A 15,935-nucleotide genomic window follows, 5' to 3' on the forward strand; every position below is an offset into this window, starting at 1 on the left:
TCCGGTTTACGCCAGTAATCTGAATGCCTAAGGCATCAAACCAATCAAGTCCAATAAGACTCGTTCTTTGGCCCCTACTACTTTTATATCCAGGTGCCCCCAAAACCCTTTAAATTTTACCAATAATGTGGCTTCTCCCTTAACTTTAATGTGAGTGTTCTGAAAATCCGTTAAAATGATATCTGAGGGTCTTAGTTTAGCCGAATTGTTACTGCACCTACACACAAAGTCAAATGTGTCTTGTGAAATGATTGAGACTGCAGAGCCGGAGTCCAACTCCATCTTACATGGAACTCCTTGTAGCTCTATTAAGAGCTTAAGATTAGGCTTGAGGGGGTGTTGAACCCCAGTGCGGCAAACGCTTCTCTGGCTTCTGAAGAATCCCACACTAACTGGACCTTGGGCCCCAGTACCTCTCCTAGTTGGCTCCTCTGACTGGTGCTTGGGTGGCTGATCTCTCTGGCAGGCTCTACAAACCACCATGAAGTGGCCTGTTCTTCCCCAAGCTCTACACGTGGCCGAACGAAATCTGCAGTTGGCACGAATATGTTTGTTTCCTCACCCTTTACATCTCGGTAAGAGAACTGCCTTGTAACCGTCCTCATGCTGGTGGCTGTTGCGGTGTTGTGCATTGGGTTGCCTTTGGAGTTTGTTGATTTCAGGTTCTTTTTATTCTGACGATTCTTCGGCACATTTGGCGACCTCAAGATGGACCGATTCTTCAACTTTTGAAGGTTTGGTGGGCTGAACTGTCTGCACTGCACCCCCGGTGGCTTCGTCAGCCATCACCTCGTCCTGTGCCTCGGAAAATGTTAAATTGGATCTAGCAAACAGTCTCTGCTGAAGGGTTCTGTCCCAAAGGCCACAGTCGTTCTTCTAAGTTTGAGAACTTGCAAAGGCGTGCGGCCTGCCTTAGGCCCGCAATAAACTCTGATGCTGTCTCCCCGGGTAGCTGCATTCTTTGGTCGAATTTGAATCGCCATGCCATCTCCGACATCTTGGGCTGGAAGTGCCCAGTTAGCTTCTTCTTAAGGTCTGCGTATGAGACTGCTTCGATGGGTGTCGGCGCAAAAAGGTTCTCTGCTAGGTCGAAAGTTGCTGGGCCACACACGGAAAGCAAAGTGGTGGCCTTCAGGCCTTCCTCCGCAATTTGATTTGCTCTCAGATAGTTCTCTACTTGTAAAAGGTAAGACGGCCATTCTTCCGGATGCTTCACATCAAACTCTCTTAATTTGCCGACTTTCGGCATTTTCCTTCAGATTCCTGCGATCTTCGGATCCTGCTTCTAGGCTCAGGGAATGTGTCCTCTGAGCATGTGGCCGCTAGCGTTGCTTACTAGCTGGCCTAGAGAGGGGTGGGAAAAATGCCTCTTCCCTCCGGCGTGTGCTGCCGACCCCTCATTGACTTCAGCCCTTAATCGGCGAAGTAGGATCCCACCTTCATCGCCACTGTTAAGTCATGGGCTCTTGGGAGCAGGAATGATGACAGAAGGCTGAGTACAGGATAACTCATACTTTTATTCTTGCTGGAACTGTACTGGAACTTGGGCTGCAACCAGCCAGAACATACAGTCTAGCCCCTAGGTGGCAGCCAATAGATTTGAATCCACTCTTGCCGCCTGGGGCTAACCAATTGCAGGATTGGAGACGGCTTGTCTAGGTTGCTGGAGAGCTGTTAGCTGTTCCAGCAATGCACGTGGTGTAACACCACAAGCTCAATACATAACAATGATATCATTTGTGCAATGATGTCATAATATGTATGATGTCATTTCCACTTCCCCTGGACTCCTATAGTTGCTGATTTGATACAAACTGGAACATACATGTGAAAAACCAGTTTCTCCACTTATTTAATTCAGTTTCTGACATAATTGAAACCAGCTCCAGTGATCTATCATCATCATCTCTATCTTGCTATCATATCCATCTCTCTCTTTCTCTCTCTCTTTCTCTCTCTCTCTCTCTCTCTCTCTCTCTCTCTCTCTCTCTATATATATATATATATATATATATATATATATATATATATATATATATATATATATATATATAGAGAGAGAGAGAGAGAGAGAGAGAGAGAGAGAGAGAGAGAAGTTTTCAGATAAGGCTGAAAACAGGAAATAAACATTTGCCCCATGTTTGGGGCCTAGCAAGGTAATCTAATAGTTAACATATGACACATATCTCTCCCCTTGCAGAAAGCTAACAGAGCGAGAGAGAACCTGTGGCTCAAGAGGTAAATACACTGCCTAATGTGCAATCAGCCCAGGTTCGAATCTCAGAAGGGTATGACTGACTGATGAAGACTAATGAGTCAGAAATTTATTTATTTATTTATTTATTTTAATTCCATTTATATCCTGCCCTTCTCCGAAGACTCAGGGCGGCTTACAAGCTTAGCAGTAGCAATGCATCTCAGCCTCCCTTAATTCTTTGTTAGTAATTTACACAAATATATGAACTGTCCGGTGTGACTACAGCCTGTTCGATGGCCTTTGAGATAAGGCTGAAAACAGGAAATAAAGATTTGCCCCATGTTTGGGGCCTAGCAAGGTAGTCTAAGACTTAACATATCACACACACACACACACACACACACACACACACACACACACACACACACACACACACACATATATATATATATATATATATATATATATATATATATATATATATATATATATATATCAAATATTAACTATTTAGATTTAGATATCATCATCTATCGTCACAGTTGTCAAAGCCTGTGGCCAGTGTAATATTTTGATTAGGCTTTGTAAATTTTTGTAGGAGAGAAAAGAAAAATATAGAAATATAAAGAATAACATTAATATTATTAACAATAATATTAAAATAAAATAAAAACATTGTGAAATATTTTTTTTTAATTTTGTTTATGACCTTGCTCTTTATTGTTAAAGGTAAAGGTTCCCCCGCACATGCGTGCTAGTCATTTCCGACTCTAGGGGCCGGTGCTCATCTCCGTTTCAAAGCCGAAGAGCCAGCGCTTGTCCGAGGACGTCTCCATGGTCATGTGGCCGGCATGACTAGATGCTAAAGGCGCACGGAACGCTGTTACCTTCCCACCATAGTGGTCCCTATTTTTCTACTTGCATTTTTACGTGCTTTCGAACTGCTAGGTTGGCAGAAGCTGGGACAAGTAACAGGCGCTCACTCTGTTATGCAGCACTTGGGATTCGACCCACCAAACTGCCGACCATCTGATCGACAAGCTCAGTGTCCTAACCCACTGAGCCACCATGAACCTTTTATTGTTAAGATAGGTTAATCAGGATCATTTTAAATTATTTGGATTTCCTAGAAACTAAATCTTTATTTGACTAGGTATGTACAGGTAGTCTTCAACTTATGAGCAGTCATTTAACAGGTAGTCTTCAACTTATGAGCAGTTCAAAGTTACAACAAACTTTTAAAAAGCTACCTACTGTCCTCAAAGTTACAACTGTCTGCCCCCACTCTATGGTCATGGGATCACATTTGGGAGTTTGATAACCAGCTTGCATTTATGACCAGTTGAAGCATTCTGCAATTTATGATATATATATTATTTTGCCATTTTCCGGTGGAAAATGACACAAAATGACACATTGGATGTGCTGGATTTGCTTAATGTCCATGTGGTTTGTTTAACAACCATATGATTTGCTTAACAACTACAGTGACTTACTTTAGGGCACAGGTCTGCAACCCGCGGCTCCTGCGGCTCCCAGTCCTCTGCCATGTGCAGTCCAAAAAAAACAACAACAGTGGGACTAAAAAAGTTCAACCAATCAATTCAAATATGCAGGGTAGGTGCATATCTCGCCTTGGCTCCACTCTTCAGTCAACCCCTGTTCTGCGCATGCGCGCATGTACGCATATGCACACACATTTTTTGCGGCTCCCAGTTTTTCTTTTTGTGAGGGAACCGGTTCCGAGTGGCTCTTTCACTGTTTCAGGTTGCTGAACCATGCTTTAGGGCCATCATAAAAACAGTCATAAAACTGAATCCAGTCACATGTACGTCAACTTGTAACCACAATGACTTACAAACAAAATTCCAGGTTCCATTGTGATCATAAGCTGAAGACTACCTGTATTTACAATGAGAGCTTATAATGAAATACCGCTTGCAGGTGAAAATACCTTTTTCACCCCAGAAGTGGAATAACTGTTTTTATTCTTTCAGGACATAAAAAAAAAACATTACTAATTATTCACACAAGGAAGGATAAAGGCCAATTCAAGCATTTAATAAACATTAGAAATATATCTTCCTTTTTAAATAAGTAAGCAACAACAATTTACATAGAACAGGGTATGTTATTAAGAAATACATCCTAACAAACATAAATTCTACCTGTCATTTAGTAACTTTAACTACTTAACAACATGTAGAATTGGGAAAGATTCACTAGTTAAGGAAACTAAAGGTCAGGCAGAATCGGAAAATAATCACTAAGCTAAAGCTGCATATCTGTTGAAACCAAATGATAATGTCTAACTGGCAACAGATGTAACAGAACAGAATGGAATAAAACAGAATAGAATGTAGTATACGAAATTTAAAATAACTAGATACAAATGATCCCAATTCCCATTCTATCTGGGGTAAAAAAAAATGGAAGTTATGAGCTCCACTGTTATTGGATTGTACCTCCTATTATTCCTGCTCCATTGATAATGCTTCGTGAAGCCAATAGAAGTTCGACCACATACATGCTATTATAGAGAAAAACCTATTATGTACAGCCCTTTTCTTCAATGAGTCCTGAGAGATCCATTAAAAACAGTTCAACAGTTAATTTCATTAGATGTAGGAAAGAACCAACTGATGAAGGATCAAGGATCAGAAAAAATGAGAGGGGGGGAGGGAGGGGAGAGAGAGAGAATATGTCCCTTTCTTGTGTTGTTCTGCAGTTTAGGTGATAACCCACACACCCAGTTCATTCTAAAACAGTGAACCTTTGACCAATGATTTTATTTACTTGGCAGATGCTCTACGTTCATGCAAACAGCTAAGTTCAGTTGCCATTATCAGAATAAGCCAGTATTAGGGAGCTTCTGGCTACCATGATCAGATTTAAGTCACCAGTACCAAATCAATTATGTCAAATAATATTTAATGGGTTGTGGAGGTCTCTTGGAGACTCTTTCTATGATCATTGAGAAATTATCAACAATAGGAAGGAGGGAGGATCCTGTTAATTACAGACCACTTCAATCAGCTTGATATTGATGCTAGACAAAATTTTTGAGTAGGAATGACCTTATCAAGAATAAATCATGCCAAACCAAACCAATTTCCTTTTTTTGATAAAGTGATTGATTTACTTGGACACAGGAACATGATGGACACAGTATACTCTGAGTTCAGCAAAGTGTCTCATGAGATTCTAGCAAAAAAGATAAGACAAAATGTGGATTGGCTGGCACTAGATGGATACCAACCTGGCTGAATCATCCCAAATGAATAAGAGTTGTTCTGGGTCAAGATGGAGGGAAATGTTGAATGACATATTATAAGATTCCATGATAGGTCATTTATTGTTCAACATATTTGGCAAATGATTTGGATTAGAAAATATTATCAAATAGGAAGATGACACGAAGATGGGAGGAATACCAACAGCTTAGATGCCAATATCATGATTCAGGAGGATCCCTATAAGCTTGACCAATAGGAAGAAACTAACAAGATAACTTCCAACAAAGAGAAATGCAAAGGTTTATATGTTTAACATTAATCTTGTTCCCTCAAATATAGAATCCTGAGGGCCTTCTTGCTTATTGCTTCATAATTCAACTTGGTGTCCTTTAAAGCCTGTTATTCATACTTGCTCAAAAATATTGCATGAAATTTGAGTTTATCTTCTATCCCCTCCTTCTAATTAATTCCTGTACTCAATGCAATTCAGCTTATTTTGGCCATAGTCCACTTCAAGCAAAGTGCTTGGTAAAAATGTGTGTATGTGTGTGTGTTTAATCTATTTTAGTGGGTGATAAATAAAATAAAGTTTAAGACAAAGTTAAAATATATTTATAAACAACCTAACTAACAGCTTTAAGTGAGGTCCAGGATGCAGCTATATTAAATTGTAATGTAGACACTAAAATTATACTAAGCACAATAACATTTAAAATTACAACAAAGTGACTCCTATACTTGAGCATTTTCTTTCACTTCTAGGTTTAACTGTAAATATTGAGAGCTAATCATAGCTAATCTCCAAAAGCTAAGCAGGGTCAAAGTAGGTGATTATTTTGAAAGGGATCACCAGAAATCTCATAGCTGAAAGAGAAACTAAAAAATTGGACTAGAATATACATGGTTTTCACTGTGCAGAGTTACATTATATCCTATTAATTCATGTCAAACTGGAGGGGAGGAGAATTTGCTGAGGATTAGAAGATCCTTCAGCCCAGAGATGGAGAGAGAGAGATGTTGGATGTAATTTTGGTTGTAATATTCAATCTGTATAATGCATCTTTGCCTTTTTGCTACAGTATCATTCTGAATTTTCATCTGATTCAGAGGAAACATGCAAACTATGTCTCTGTGAAAGAGAGTCATTCTGGTGTGCTTCCTTCTCCAATCATATACTTCAGTTTGTCCACTAATTTTCTACTATGACATGATTTCTATATTGGGAAAATTACAATTTGCATACATATTTGACTTACAAATAGATTTAATTTGAACTGCATTTCAACAAAATATGTGCAATTAGCCTTTGTCCACTCTGATGTTATAGTGAACTGTGATTTAGCTAAAGCTCAAATGTATGAGTGAACAAAAATAATGTAAAAGGCACTGCAAATTCACAACTGTATCTAAGCAACTTATATTCTCTCCCTTGTATGTCTCTTAATGAAAAACCTTAATACTAAAATGCATCTGAAGGTTTTATGTGAATGAAATGGTCTAGTCACTTTGTCTCAGCCCTAGGAAGGGAGCAATGGCAAACTACTTGTGAAAAACCTTAAAAGAAAACTGTAGAGATTTGGTCAGGCAGTCTCCGAGAATTGGAGAGAATTGGATGGAAGAATTTATTTTCACAAACGGATACAGATTTACCTGAGGTATTACTCCAAATGCTTTTCTCCACTGCTGTACAGAGACTGTGTTCCAGGAAACACCATCAATTTGGATATCTCCTTCTGTATTCAAGAGTCTTAAAAAACCAAAGAGCAAAGTACTTTTCCCTGAGCCAGTTCTTCCTAGAACGCCCACCTGAAATATTAATAAACATGAAATATTGAAGGAATTCATAAATTTGATGAAATTAACAAATTCAGAAAATAACATTTATTCATTTATCTATCTTGTTGGATTTTCAGTTTCATGGTTTTTGGGTTTGAAAAGGATTTAAGTGAAAATATTCTTACCCTTTGTCCTGAACTTATTGAAAAGGAAATGTTTTCTAACACTGCCAATCCTCCATCTGTATATTTAGCACTAAGGTTCTTCACTGTCATTTGCCCACCAGATGGCCAGATGTTTTCTTCCTTTACATGTGTATTCTCAATTATGACAGCATGAGGAAAGGCCTTATTTTTTGATACCAGTAAAGGTTTAGATTCTTCTGTTGGCAGATCAATGAATTTAAATACTCTACTCACTGACCGCATCTGAAAAATCAAAGAAAATTTTATTTTAAGTGCTATGCTTTTCTTAACGTATCTCTTGGTCAAACACATATAGACTGATATTACAAATTATGAGTGGAAACATAAGATGTTAATACATTTATCTCTACATTTTGTTATTCAAACTGTGAATACAGACTATTTGGACTATTTCTTCCTTCCCAAGCCAGTTGCTTCTTTAATGATATCCTCCAGTCCTTAGGAATTCTTGGTTACTGAAAATAAAGCACTTCCACACTGTTTAGAGTCCCAAATATGGGGTGTCAAGGTATGGATGGTCACTAGATGACAGCAAAAAGTTATGGAATAACTCTATATTTCTTTGCAGTAATTTAGTGGTGGTCCTCAATTCTGTAGTCCACTTAGGCTGGCTTAACACTGCTAACATTTTACTTCCAAACTCAGTGATGATCTTCATGTCTTGGCTTGGAGATGCTGTGAAAAATGAAAGTCACTGTCCAGCTGTAACCACCCAATAACCTTCGCACTTTGCACATTGATAAATTTAGTGCTAGAGAAGGAAAGTGATAAAACCTCTCAATTTCTCCCCCATCTTTTAGCCTGGGCTAGGAAGAGAATGCTTCAAAACTAGCAATGCCACAGGACATGAAGCTTAGGACTGGCAACAGGAGTTTCCTACAGCGAGGAAATAGAGCCACAACATCTCTTCCTCCAACTGCTATTCTCAACTTAGTCCTTTAACACTTTGTTATGCTGCAATTTTAAAAGACCTTTTTAAGCTCCTCAGCCCTCAAGTAGCACTCTCCAACACTGCTGAAATGCCAGAACACAGAAATCCCATGCTCCTCCAATTAGCAAAAAATATTTGAGAAAGTGTCTAATGTTTTTGTGAAAATAATTAACTGAGGACCAAATAAAAAGTATTTTTATCATATACAAATAAAAATATTTTTCAGCATATAATATAGAATGCATGCATAATAAAAGAAAATTTAAGGTGTAAAGTGTTCTTTTGGATTTGATTAAAAGAATTCCAATGTTTGCTATAATATTTAGAAATGTTGCACTTCCAAAAATAATGCACAGACCATACTCTGGTGTATGTTTGTCCTTCTTCACAGATAAACCAGCAGTATAGAACCTACAGTACACCATTACATGGAAAAAATCATTACTGAAAGAGATATCTGAATTTTTAATTCAAATTACTAGAAATACATAGCATTTCAAAGTAATTCCAAAGGTGTTTGCACTTGTCTGAAACAGCTTTTAAAAATTATTTTTAATTATTCAAATTAAAATTCAATCAAATAATAAATAAAATATTTAATTATTTGAATGTACAAAAAGCTAAAAAAATAAAACACATGGAATGAAATATAACTAGATGTATAACAAATCTAGAGGATCTTAAAGGAACTATATTACTATATTACACCATATTAGAAAATTAGGATATTATAAAATATATTGCATCTGTTTTCTAAACAAAACCTGAATGGAGCTTTAACTTTGATTCACATAGTATAATGCAAAAAATACATTAATATTGAAAGTATAATATTAAGTAAACCATAAATACTATGCTTCAGAAAACTCAGGTTTTAGATGTGGCACAAATCTGTATATAAAATTGAAATCAAGTCAACAGTTGATTGGTTCCAATTAGAATTACATTTGACATCAAATTCACTTTTTATGAAGTTATTTTGGGTACAGGGCATATTCCCAGTTTGGTTAGTCATTCTTCTAAAGGCAGGATCAAATAAATTTTCTAATAAGAATTATAGAGAAATTTGGTCATTATTAGTATATACTGCCAATTTAGTATATTTGGAAGAAATATGTAGTGAAATTTAATTTAGAAAATCTAAGTTTACAATGACATTACAGCTTTCAAAATTTGATACATTCTATTGTGAACATTTTTTCAGACATGCTGAGATTTGAAATGTTTCCAACATATATGGAAAAATATTTATAATCTTTTTTTTATCAAAAATTTTACTTTATTCAAAAGTATGTTAAAATACAAAACTACAAAAAATCCAGAAAAAAACAAAAGAAAGAAACCAAAAAGCCCACAAAACATTTAAGACATTAAAAAGATGCAAAAATCCCCAATCCAAATACATATATTATCCCCAATTGAATACTGATTAATGCATTACTACAGTATTAATTCCCACCTCTTGCAAAACAGCCCCCCCCATTTTTTAAAAAACCTGGTAAATCTATTTGCAAATTATTGGTCTGTGTCTATATACTATATTAATGACAAAATAACTAACAATAAGAAAGATAATAAAAAAGATGAAATTAAGGTTTCAAAACTTTGTTAACAAAACTGTAAACCACTCATAGAAAATTTACCATGGCATCTTATCTACCCCAAATGATCCCAAAAATTAAAAGTAGTTCATCCTGGATCAAATATCCATGTTTGCTTCTTAATCTCTTATCAATTGTTGTCTAATTAAATAAAATATATTTAGTCTTCCGAATAAGTCTATCTTCCACCAAAGTCCAGATAGAAATGATTTCCAGTTAGGTGTAATAAAACTATTATTCAATCTCCCTTGGTCATCATGGGGAAAAAAGAATTTGCCACTTCCCTGTTCAATTAGGCTGCTAGTATTGTAAGGAAATGCAGACTTAAGCATCAAAGAGATGTGTGGAATCAACTCAGTTCCACAGCTGTAAGAATATCTCTTTGGTTCAAATCAAAGTCCTAATTTGTGTATCTAATTTGTGCAAAACTAAAAGTGTCTGTATTTTCACAAGCATTATCACTGCATCAAACTTTCAACTAAAAACTGAATGTTGTCTGTCATCTGATCCATTATTGCTCTGTATAATTTGATCAGAGAATAAAAAAACACTGAAGCAGAAGGCATTTTCTGGATATTTCAATCCAAGGTTAAAAGAAAAATTTAAAAAACTCCAAATATTTTGCAAATTAACAAAAAAATACAGAAATCCAGTGCTAATAACCCAGTATTAATATAAGTTAAATGAAAGGACGATACCATCACCCCCAAAAAACAAAATCAACCCACACTTTTTCCTTGCGGCAAGAACTAAGGTTGTTGAAAACAACATAAATCAAAATGAAAGCAAAAGAAGAAAAAACATATAGAGTCTAGCAAGGAGTTGAAATAAATCAGCATTCAACCACTAATCAACTTTTAAAAGCAAAGAACAAAGTGAAACAGTAAATTTAAGAAGTGAAAATGAATAGCCCATGTGTGCTTAAGAAAATGAAACTTCTGACAGAAAGATGGTTACGCCCAATTTCTTTCCAACCAATTTCAAAGGGAATTAGAATCTTTGAGACTTCCCTTCCCACATGGGTTCACAGCTGTCCAAAAGTCATCTTGGGTCATTCCTAAGTGCTCCCATTCGAATCCTGACAAAGCACTGGCTTTGGCAGCAAAAACAAAAAATCATGGTGTTAAGATAATAATTTGGGGTTTCTACGAGCCATGGTGATACAAGACCAAGTGAAAGAAAATTGAAATCCAGACATACTGTGCAAAAGGAGATTTTAGTCTGAAGAACAAAAGCTCTGCTCTCGAGGGTAGGCTACAGAGAAAATGAGGTTCAGGGACGTTATTTTCTTTATTTATTTTATTTATTATATTTTTATACCGCCCTTCTCTCGAAGGACTCAGGGCGGTGTACAGGGCAATAAATACAAAACAGGATACAAAAGTTAAAAGCAATTAAATAAATGCCCAAGGTTAAAACAATAATTAAAACGTATTTAAAACCCCAACCCTAACCCATCAGACCAGGTCAGACTGCTCAAATAGATATGTTTTTAGATCGCACCGGAAGGAGCGAAGGTTGGGGGCCGTCCGGAGCTCAACCGGCAAGTGGTTCCATAGGTCTGGCACGCCCACAGAGAACGCTCTCCCCCTGGGGGCCACCAATCGACATTCTTTGATCGGAGGCACCCTGAGGAGGCCCTCTCTGTGGGAGCACACTGGACGGAGGGAAGTTGACGCTGGCCGCAGTACGACTGGTCCTTTGTGTGAATTAGGAGTGGTGGTTTGTGTATGTGTTGGTTTCAATGTGTCCTTCCTATGCAGTTTGGGATGCCCCTGCTTTGAGCTTTGATCCTGTGTGAAATCCAGAAAAGGTAGATTGCCTTCACTGTCAGATATGCAGATTCCATCTCTGGTGTCTCCCACCACCTCAACATAATTCTTGACTCCCCATGGAGCCAGTGAGGTGCAAAGAAAGGGGGAGGCAGTTTAAACTTGGGTAAGAGAAAGAAAGTCCCATATGTTCAGCAGTCATCTTGGGAAGGAGTGCTTTATAATTTTTTATTCATTGAAAATAGAGTTAAAATATGCAGATGGCATATTTGTACTGTATTTAATTCAACAGTAATGATACTTTCTTAAACACAGCTATTATGCTGACCCAGTGGTGGGATTCAAATATGTGAACAACCAGTTCTCTGTGTGGATGCCGCTTCCAGAAGTCCATTCTGGGCCTGGGCAACAAAAAATTAGCTACTGGTTCTGCTGAACTGGTGCGAACTGGCTGAATCTGACCACTGTGCTGACCTTTTAATTCTAAGACAACAATATGAGCAATTCTCATGGGAAAGTACATTTTATGAGAAAGAACCTATTCATGGTGGGGAAATAGAGAAAAAGTAGTGGTCAGCTAGTTCTTTTTCTGCTAGTCTGTTTCTTATGCAATGGAATCTGAAAAAAGTAGGTTGGATTCAAAGACCACTAGGAAACTTTTTAAGAACAAAATGCAGCAGCTCACTTGCTACCTAGACTTAGACACAATGAACATATTACACCTGTAGGGCCAGCTTTGAATTGGTTGCCAAAATATATTTCCAGTTGCAGATTAGTGGTTTTAATTTCTAATTTCACAAGGCATCTGCAAGACCACGTCTTTTAATCTGAATTAACCCATTTGATTCAGACAACTTGAGAAAATCTGTTAATATCTAGTTTGAGAGGTCAAATGGTCCAAGGATAGAAGATAGTATATTTCTGCTATGTCCCTCTTGAGGAATAATTTACTGTCAGAGATTTAATTTATTCTGACCCTCTCCCCTACCATTTTATGAAAGATAATAATAAATAAATTGTAATATCTTTCTTATATTAATATCTTTCTCTCTGTAGGCAATTGGCATGATAACATAAAGTCAAACAAGAATGGCAATATTCAGAAAATAAAATATGGGCACAAAACTATCCCTAAATCAGAAATACATATGATTTTTATTTCCTGACTTTACCAGTCTCATAGTGCTTTAAATCTTGGTTTGGTAGATCAATTATTATTACATTCTGAATTTTAATTAATTGCTGTGTTTCATTATTTTATTATTTATTTATTCATTCATTCAAGTTATATAGCCGCCCAAGTGATTCTAAGCAGCTGACCACAGTTAAAAACAACAATGATTTTATATTTTGTGTATTAACTGCTAGGGATCTATTACATGCTTACAGCAATATATTAAATAAATAAATAATAAATAAATAAATAAGAAACTTTCCAAATTGAAACTGTTCCTTGACATGCAAATTAATCATTTCCAGCAGTGCTCTTAACTGCAACTATGCAGCTTTGCACATTGATGTCTGTAAAAATAAAATCAAAGATACAAAAGACTGAGGATGTGCACTCCATCATGCAATGATGGAGAAGCAAATTTAAAGAAAAAATGTGGTTTACAAATCATATATCAATACATACTTATTTTTAGTTATAAAGATAACACCAAATGCATATTCTACAATGTAAAATATTTTATAAGCTTGCTAAATGAATATAAAATGTTTACTTCCTTTTTCTACTTTTATTTAATTATTATGAATATTATATTTTTTATTAAAATATTTACTTTCAAAGAAATGTTTAAGGTCTTACCAAACTGTCCACATCAATGCTTGTGTTCACAGCCCATTGCAATGTTCCCATAATGTTCATGGCTAATGTAAGAATAATGCCGACTTTTCCTTCCCCATTACCTACAAGTAAGAAACATGAATAAAATCCCAGCATATGTGAGCTGTGCTAGCTTGCACACATATAAAACCCATGCATACATGCACACATTCATGCATAGGTAAATCTTCACAAAGGGAAAGAGAAGAGATATCCTCAGTTATCAGCTCATTAGGGCAACACTTAAATTTAGGGCAATCATTCTTGCAATGGGAAATTAGCAGTAACAGCTTCAACTACACATGGTCAGAACACATCTGCTTTGTAACAGCTGCTGTCTCATGGCACAGCCTCCACTACCCCAAGTATCAGACAGACCCTGATACTTCTGGCCTTCTGGGAGTCCGTGAAGATGTAACTCTTCCCCCTAGCGCTGGACTGTGATGTCAGGTGAGCCAATTAAGGGTTGTGGCTTGCGTCATGGGTTTATTATATTCTCAGTTATTATATTATGATTATTTTAATTTTGTTTTGGTGTTTCAATACATATTTCATTATATTAGTTTTTATGCACTGTTGATGTATGCAATATAGGCAGCCATAACTTTTCTATATAAAAAAGTAAAATAAAAAAATACATTAATCATTCTCAATTAAAGCACATTGATTAAACTATCAGTATATAGTGTCCATTATTTAAATCTGCATATTTTTTCTATATGTAATAGGTCTTGCTCTCTCTCTTTTTCTCTCTTTAATATAAACACAAAGATATAGATACCTGTAGTAGCAATAGAAACAAAGGTCACAATGATGAAGAAGATTACAAAAATCATTTCTATTCTCATCTGAAACCAACGTAACGTAGATAGATACAGGAACCAGTTTGCTGTATGCAAATTTAGAGCTTTATGGAATAATGTTTCAAAATATGGTTGCCGTCCATAAGCTCTCAATGTCCAGAGTCCCTTTAAGCTGGTAACAAGATGTGTGAAAATTGGACTTCTAGCTATAAGGAATGCAAATATGAAAATAAAAATAATACATGGTTATTATTTCTTTAAAAATGAATTGCATAAAGATTCAAAAATAACTAATACTTGTGTTCCATCACATACATTCTTTTCTAGTTGCATCATGTCACAGAACATTAAAAATAGTATGTAATCATCATATTTCATTAAAACGTATATATAGTGTTGATACTATAGTACTTTGATAATATATTTTTATATATTATTTTAATTTTATGATTTCATATTATGTATTTGAAGCTATCCCATTGTAAATTACTTCTGAAATTCGTGAACTGCCTAGTGTTCTATGTGAAACAGAATCCATTTACTAATGTAAATTTTCTATAAACAGATAGATATACCAAATTTACTTTTACCTCTGCTGTACTATAGTTATGTCTATGGTTCCCTTTCTTTCATCTCAAACTTAGCATTCTTAATATTTAATATCAGCATCTGGACAAGAACTGAACATTATTCAGAGAGATGAAATCTTAAAATAGGAATTGGATGAAAAGCAACAGAGAAAATCTCTTCATTTTATTTATGTCTATATTAGATCATACCTTCAGATTCCAGTTGTTTCAGCTGTTGAGATGTGTGCAGGAAGTATGCTCTTAACATAACGAAGGCTCCTATCACAGGCACAGATGCCAGGAAGATATAGGGTTGTATGAAAGAGACTACTACTATAGCCCCAATCACAATGAGCATTAACTGCAGGTTGAAAGAAAAATACTACTGATATAGCAAACTTTCCACAAAAGTTTACAAGTTATGAGGAAGTAATTTCCCTAAGGTTACTATAATAAAATTATCCTTCTTCCATATGGTGCAATTCAAATGTTCTGATTTACCATTCTAGTCTCCACAGTCAGATCAGTACAGTTAGTCCTTGACTTATGACCACAATTAAGCCCAAAATTTCTGTTGTTAAGTGAAACACTTGCCCCATTTAATGACCTTGTTAAGTGAATCATTGCAGTTGATAAGTTAATAACCTGGTTGTTAAATGAATCTGGCTTCCCCATTGACATTGCTTGTCAAAAGGTTGCAAAAGGTGATTTCATGTCCTTGGGACACAGCAACAGTCATAAGTTGCCAACCATCTGAATTTTGATTACATGATCATGGGGATCCTACAAAGGTTGTAATTGTAAAAAATGGTCCTAAGTCACTTTTTTCAGTGCCGTTGTAACTTTGAATGGTCACTAAATGAACTGTTGTAAGTAGAGGACTATCTGTAATTCAACTCCAAAATATCTGAAGGGCAATAGCAGATATTGAGTTTGTTTTCAGTGTGTATTCCCTTGAAATCTAACTTGGTCACCGTATGGTCACTCAGTTTGAGACTTCTGATTCTGAAATAGGT

The 15,935-nt window shown here is 36.1% G+C and overlaps 1 protein-coding gene across 1 annotated transcript in view; it reads right to left on the minus strand.

Annotated features, from left to right (window-relative positions):
* CFTR (CF transmembrane conductance regulator) overlaps positions 1–15,935 on the minus strand; it is a gene marked incomplete at its 5' end in the record, with an annotated part of 112,437 nt that overhangs the window by 36,309 nt on the left and 60,193 nt on the right. The window contains 5 exons of the mRNA XM_083366547.1: positions 7,084–7,239; positions 7,395–7,637; positions 13,530–13,630; positions 14,329–14,556; positions 15,130–15,280. Of these exons, the coding sequence (XP_083222673.1) occupies positions 7,084–7,239; positions 7,395–7,637; positions 13,530–13,630; positions 14,329–14,556; positions 15,130–15,280 (879 nt within the window). The remainder of the gene's footprint in view (positions 1–7,083; positions 7,240–7,394; positions 7,638–13,529; positions 13,631–14,328; positions 14,557–15,129; positions 15,281–15,935) is intronic.

The sequence above is a fragment of the Vipera ursinii genome (genome assembly GCF_947247035.1).
Source record: "Vipera ursinii genome assembly, chromosome: 6".
Taxonomy (NCBI): domain Eukaryota; kingdom Metazoa; phylum Chordata; class Lepidosauria; order Squamata; family Viperidae; genus Vipera; species Vipera ursinii.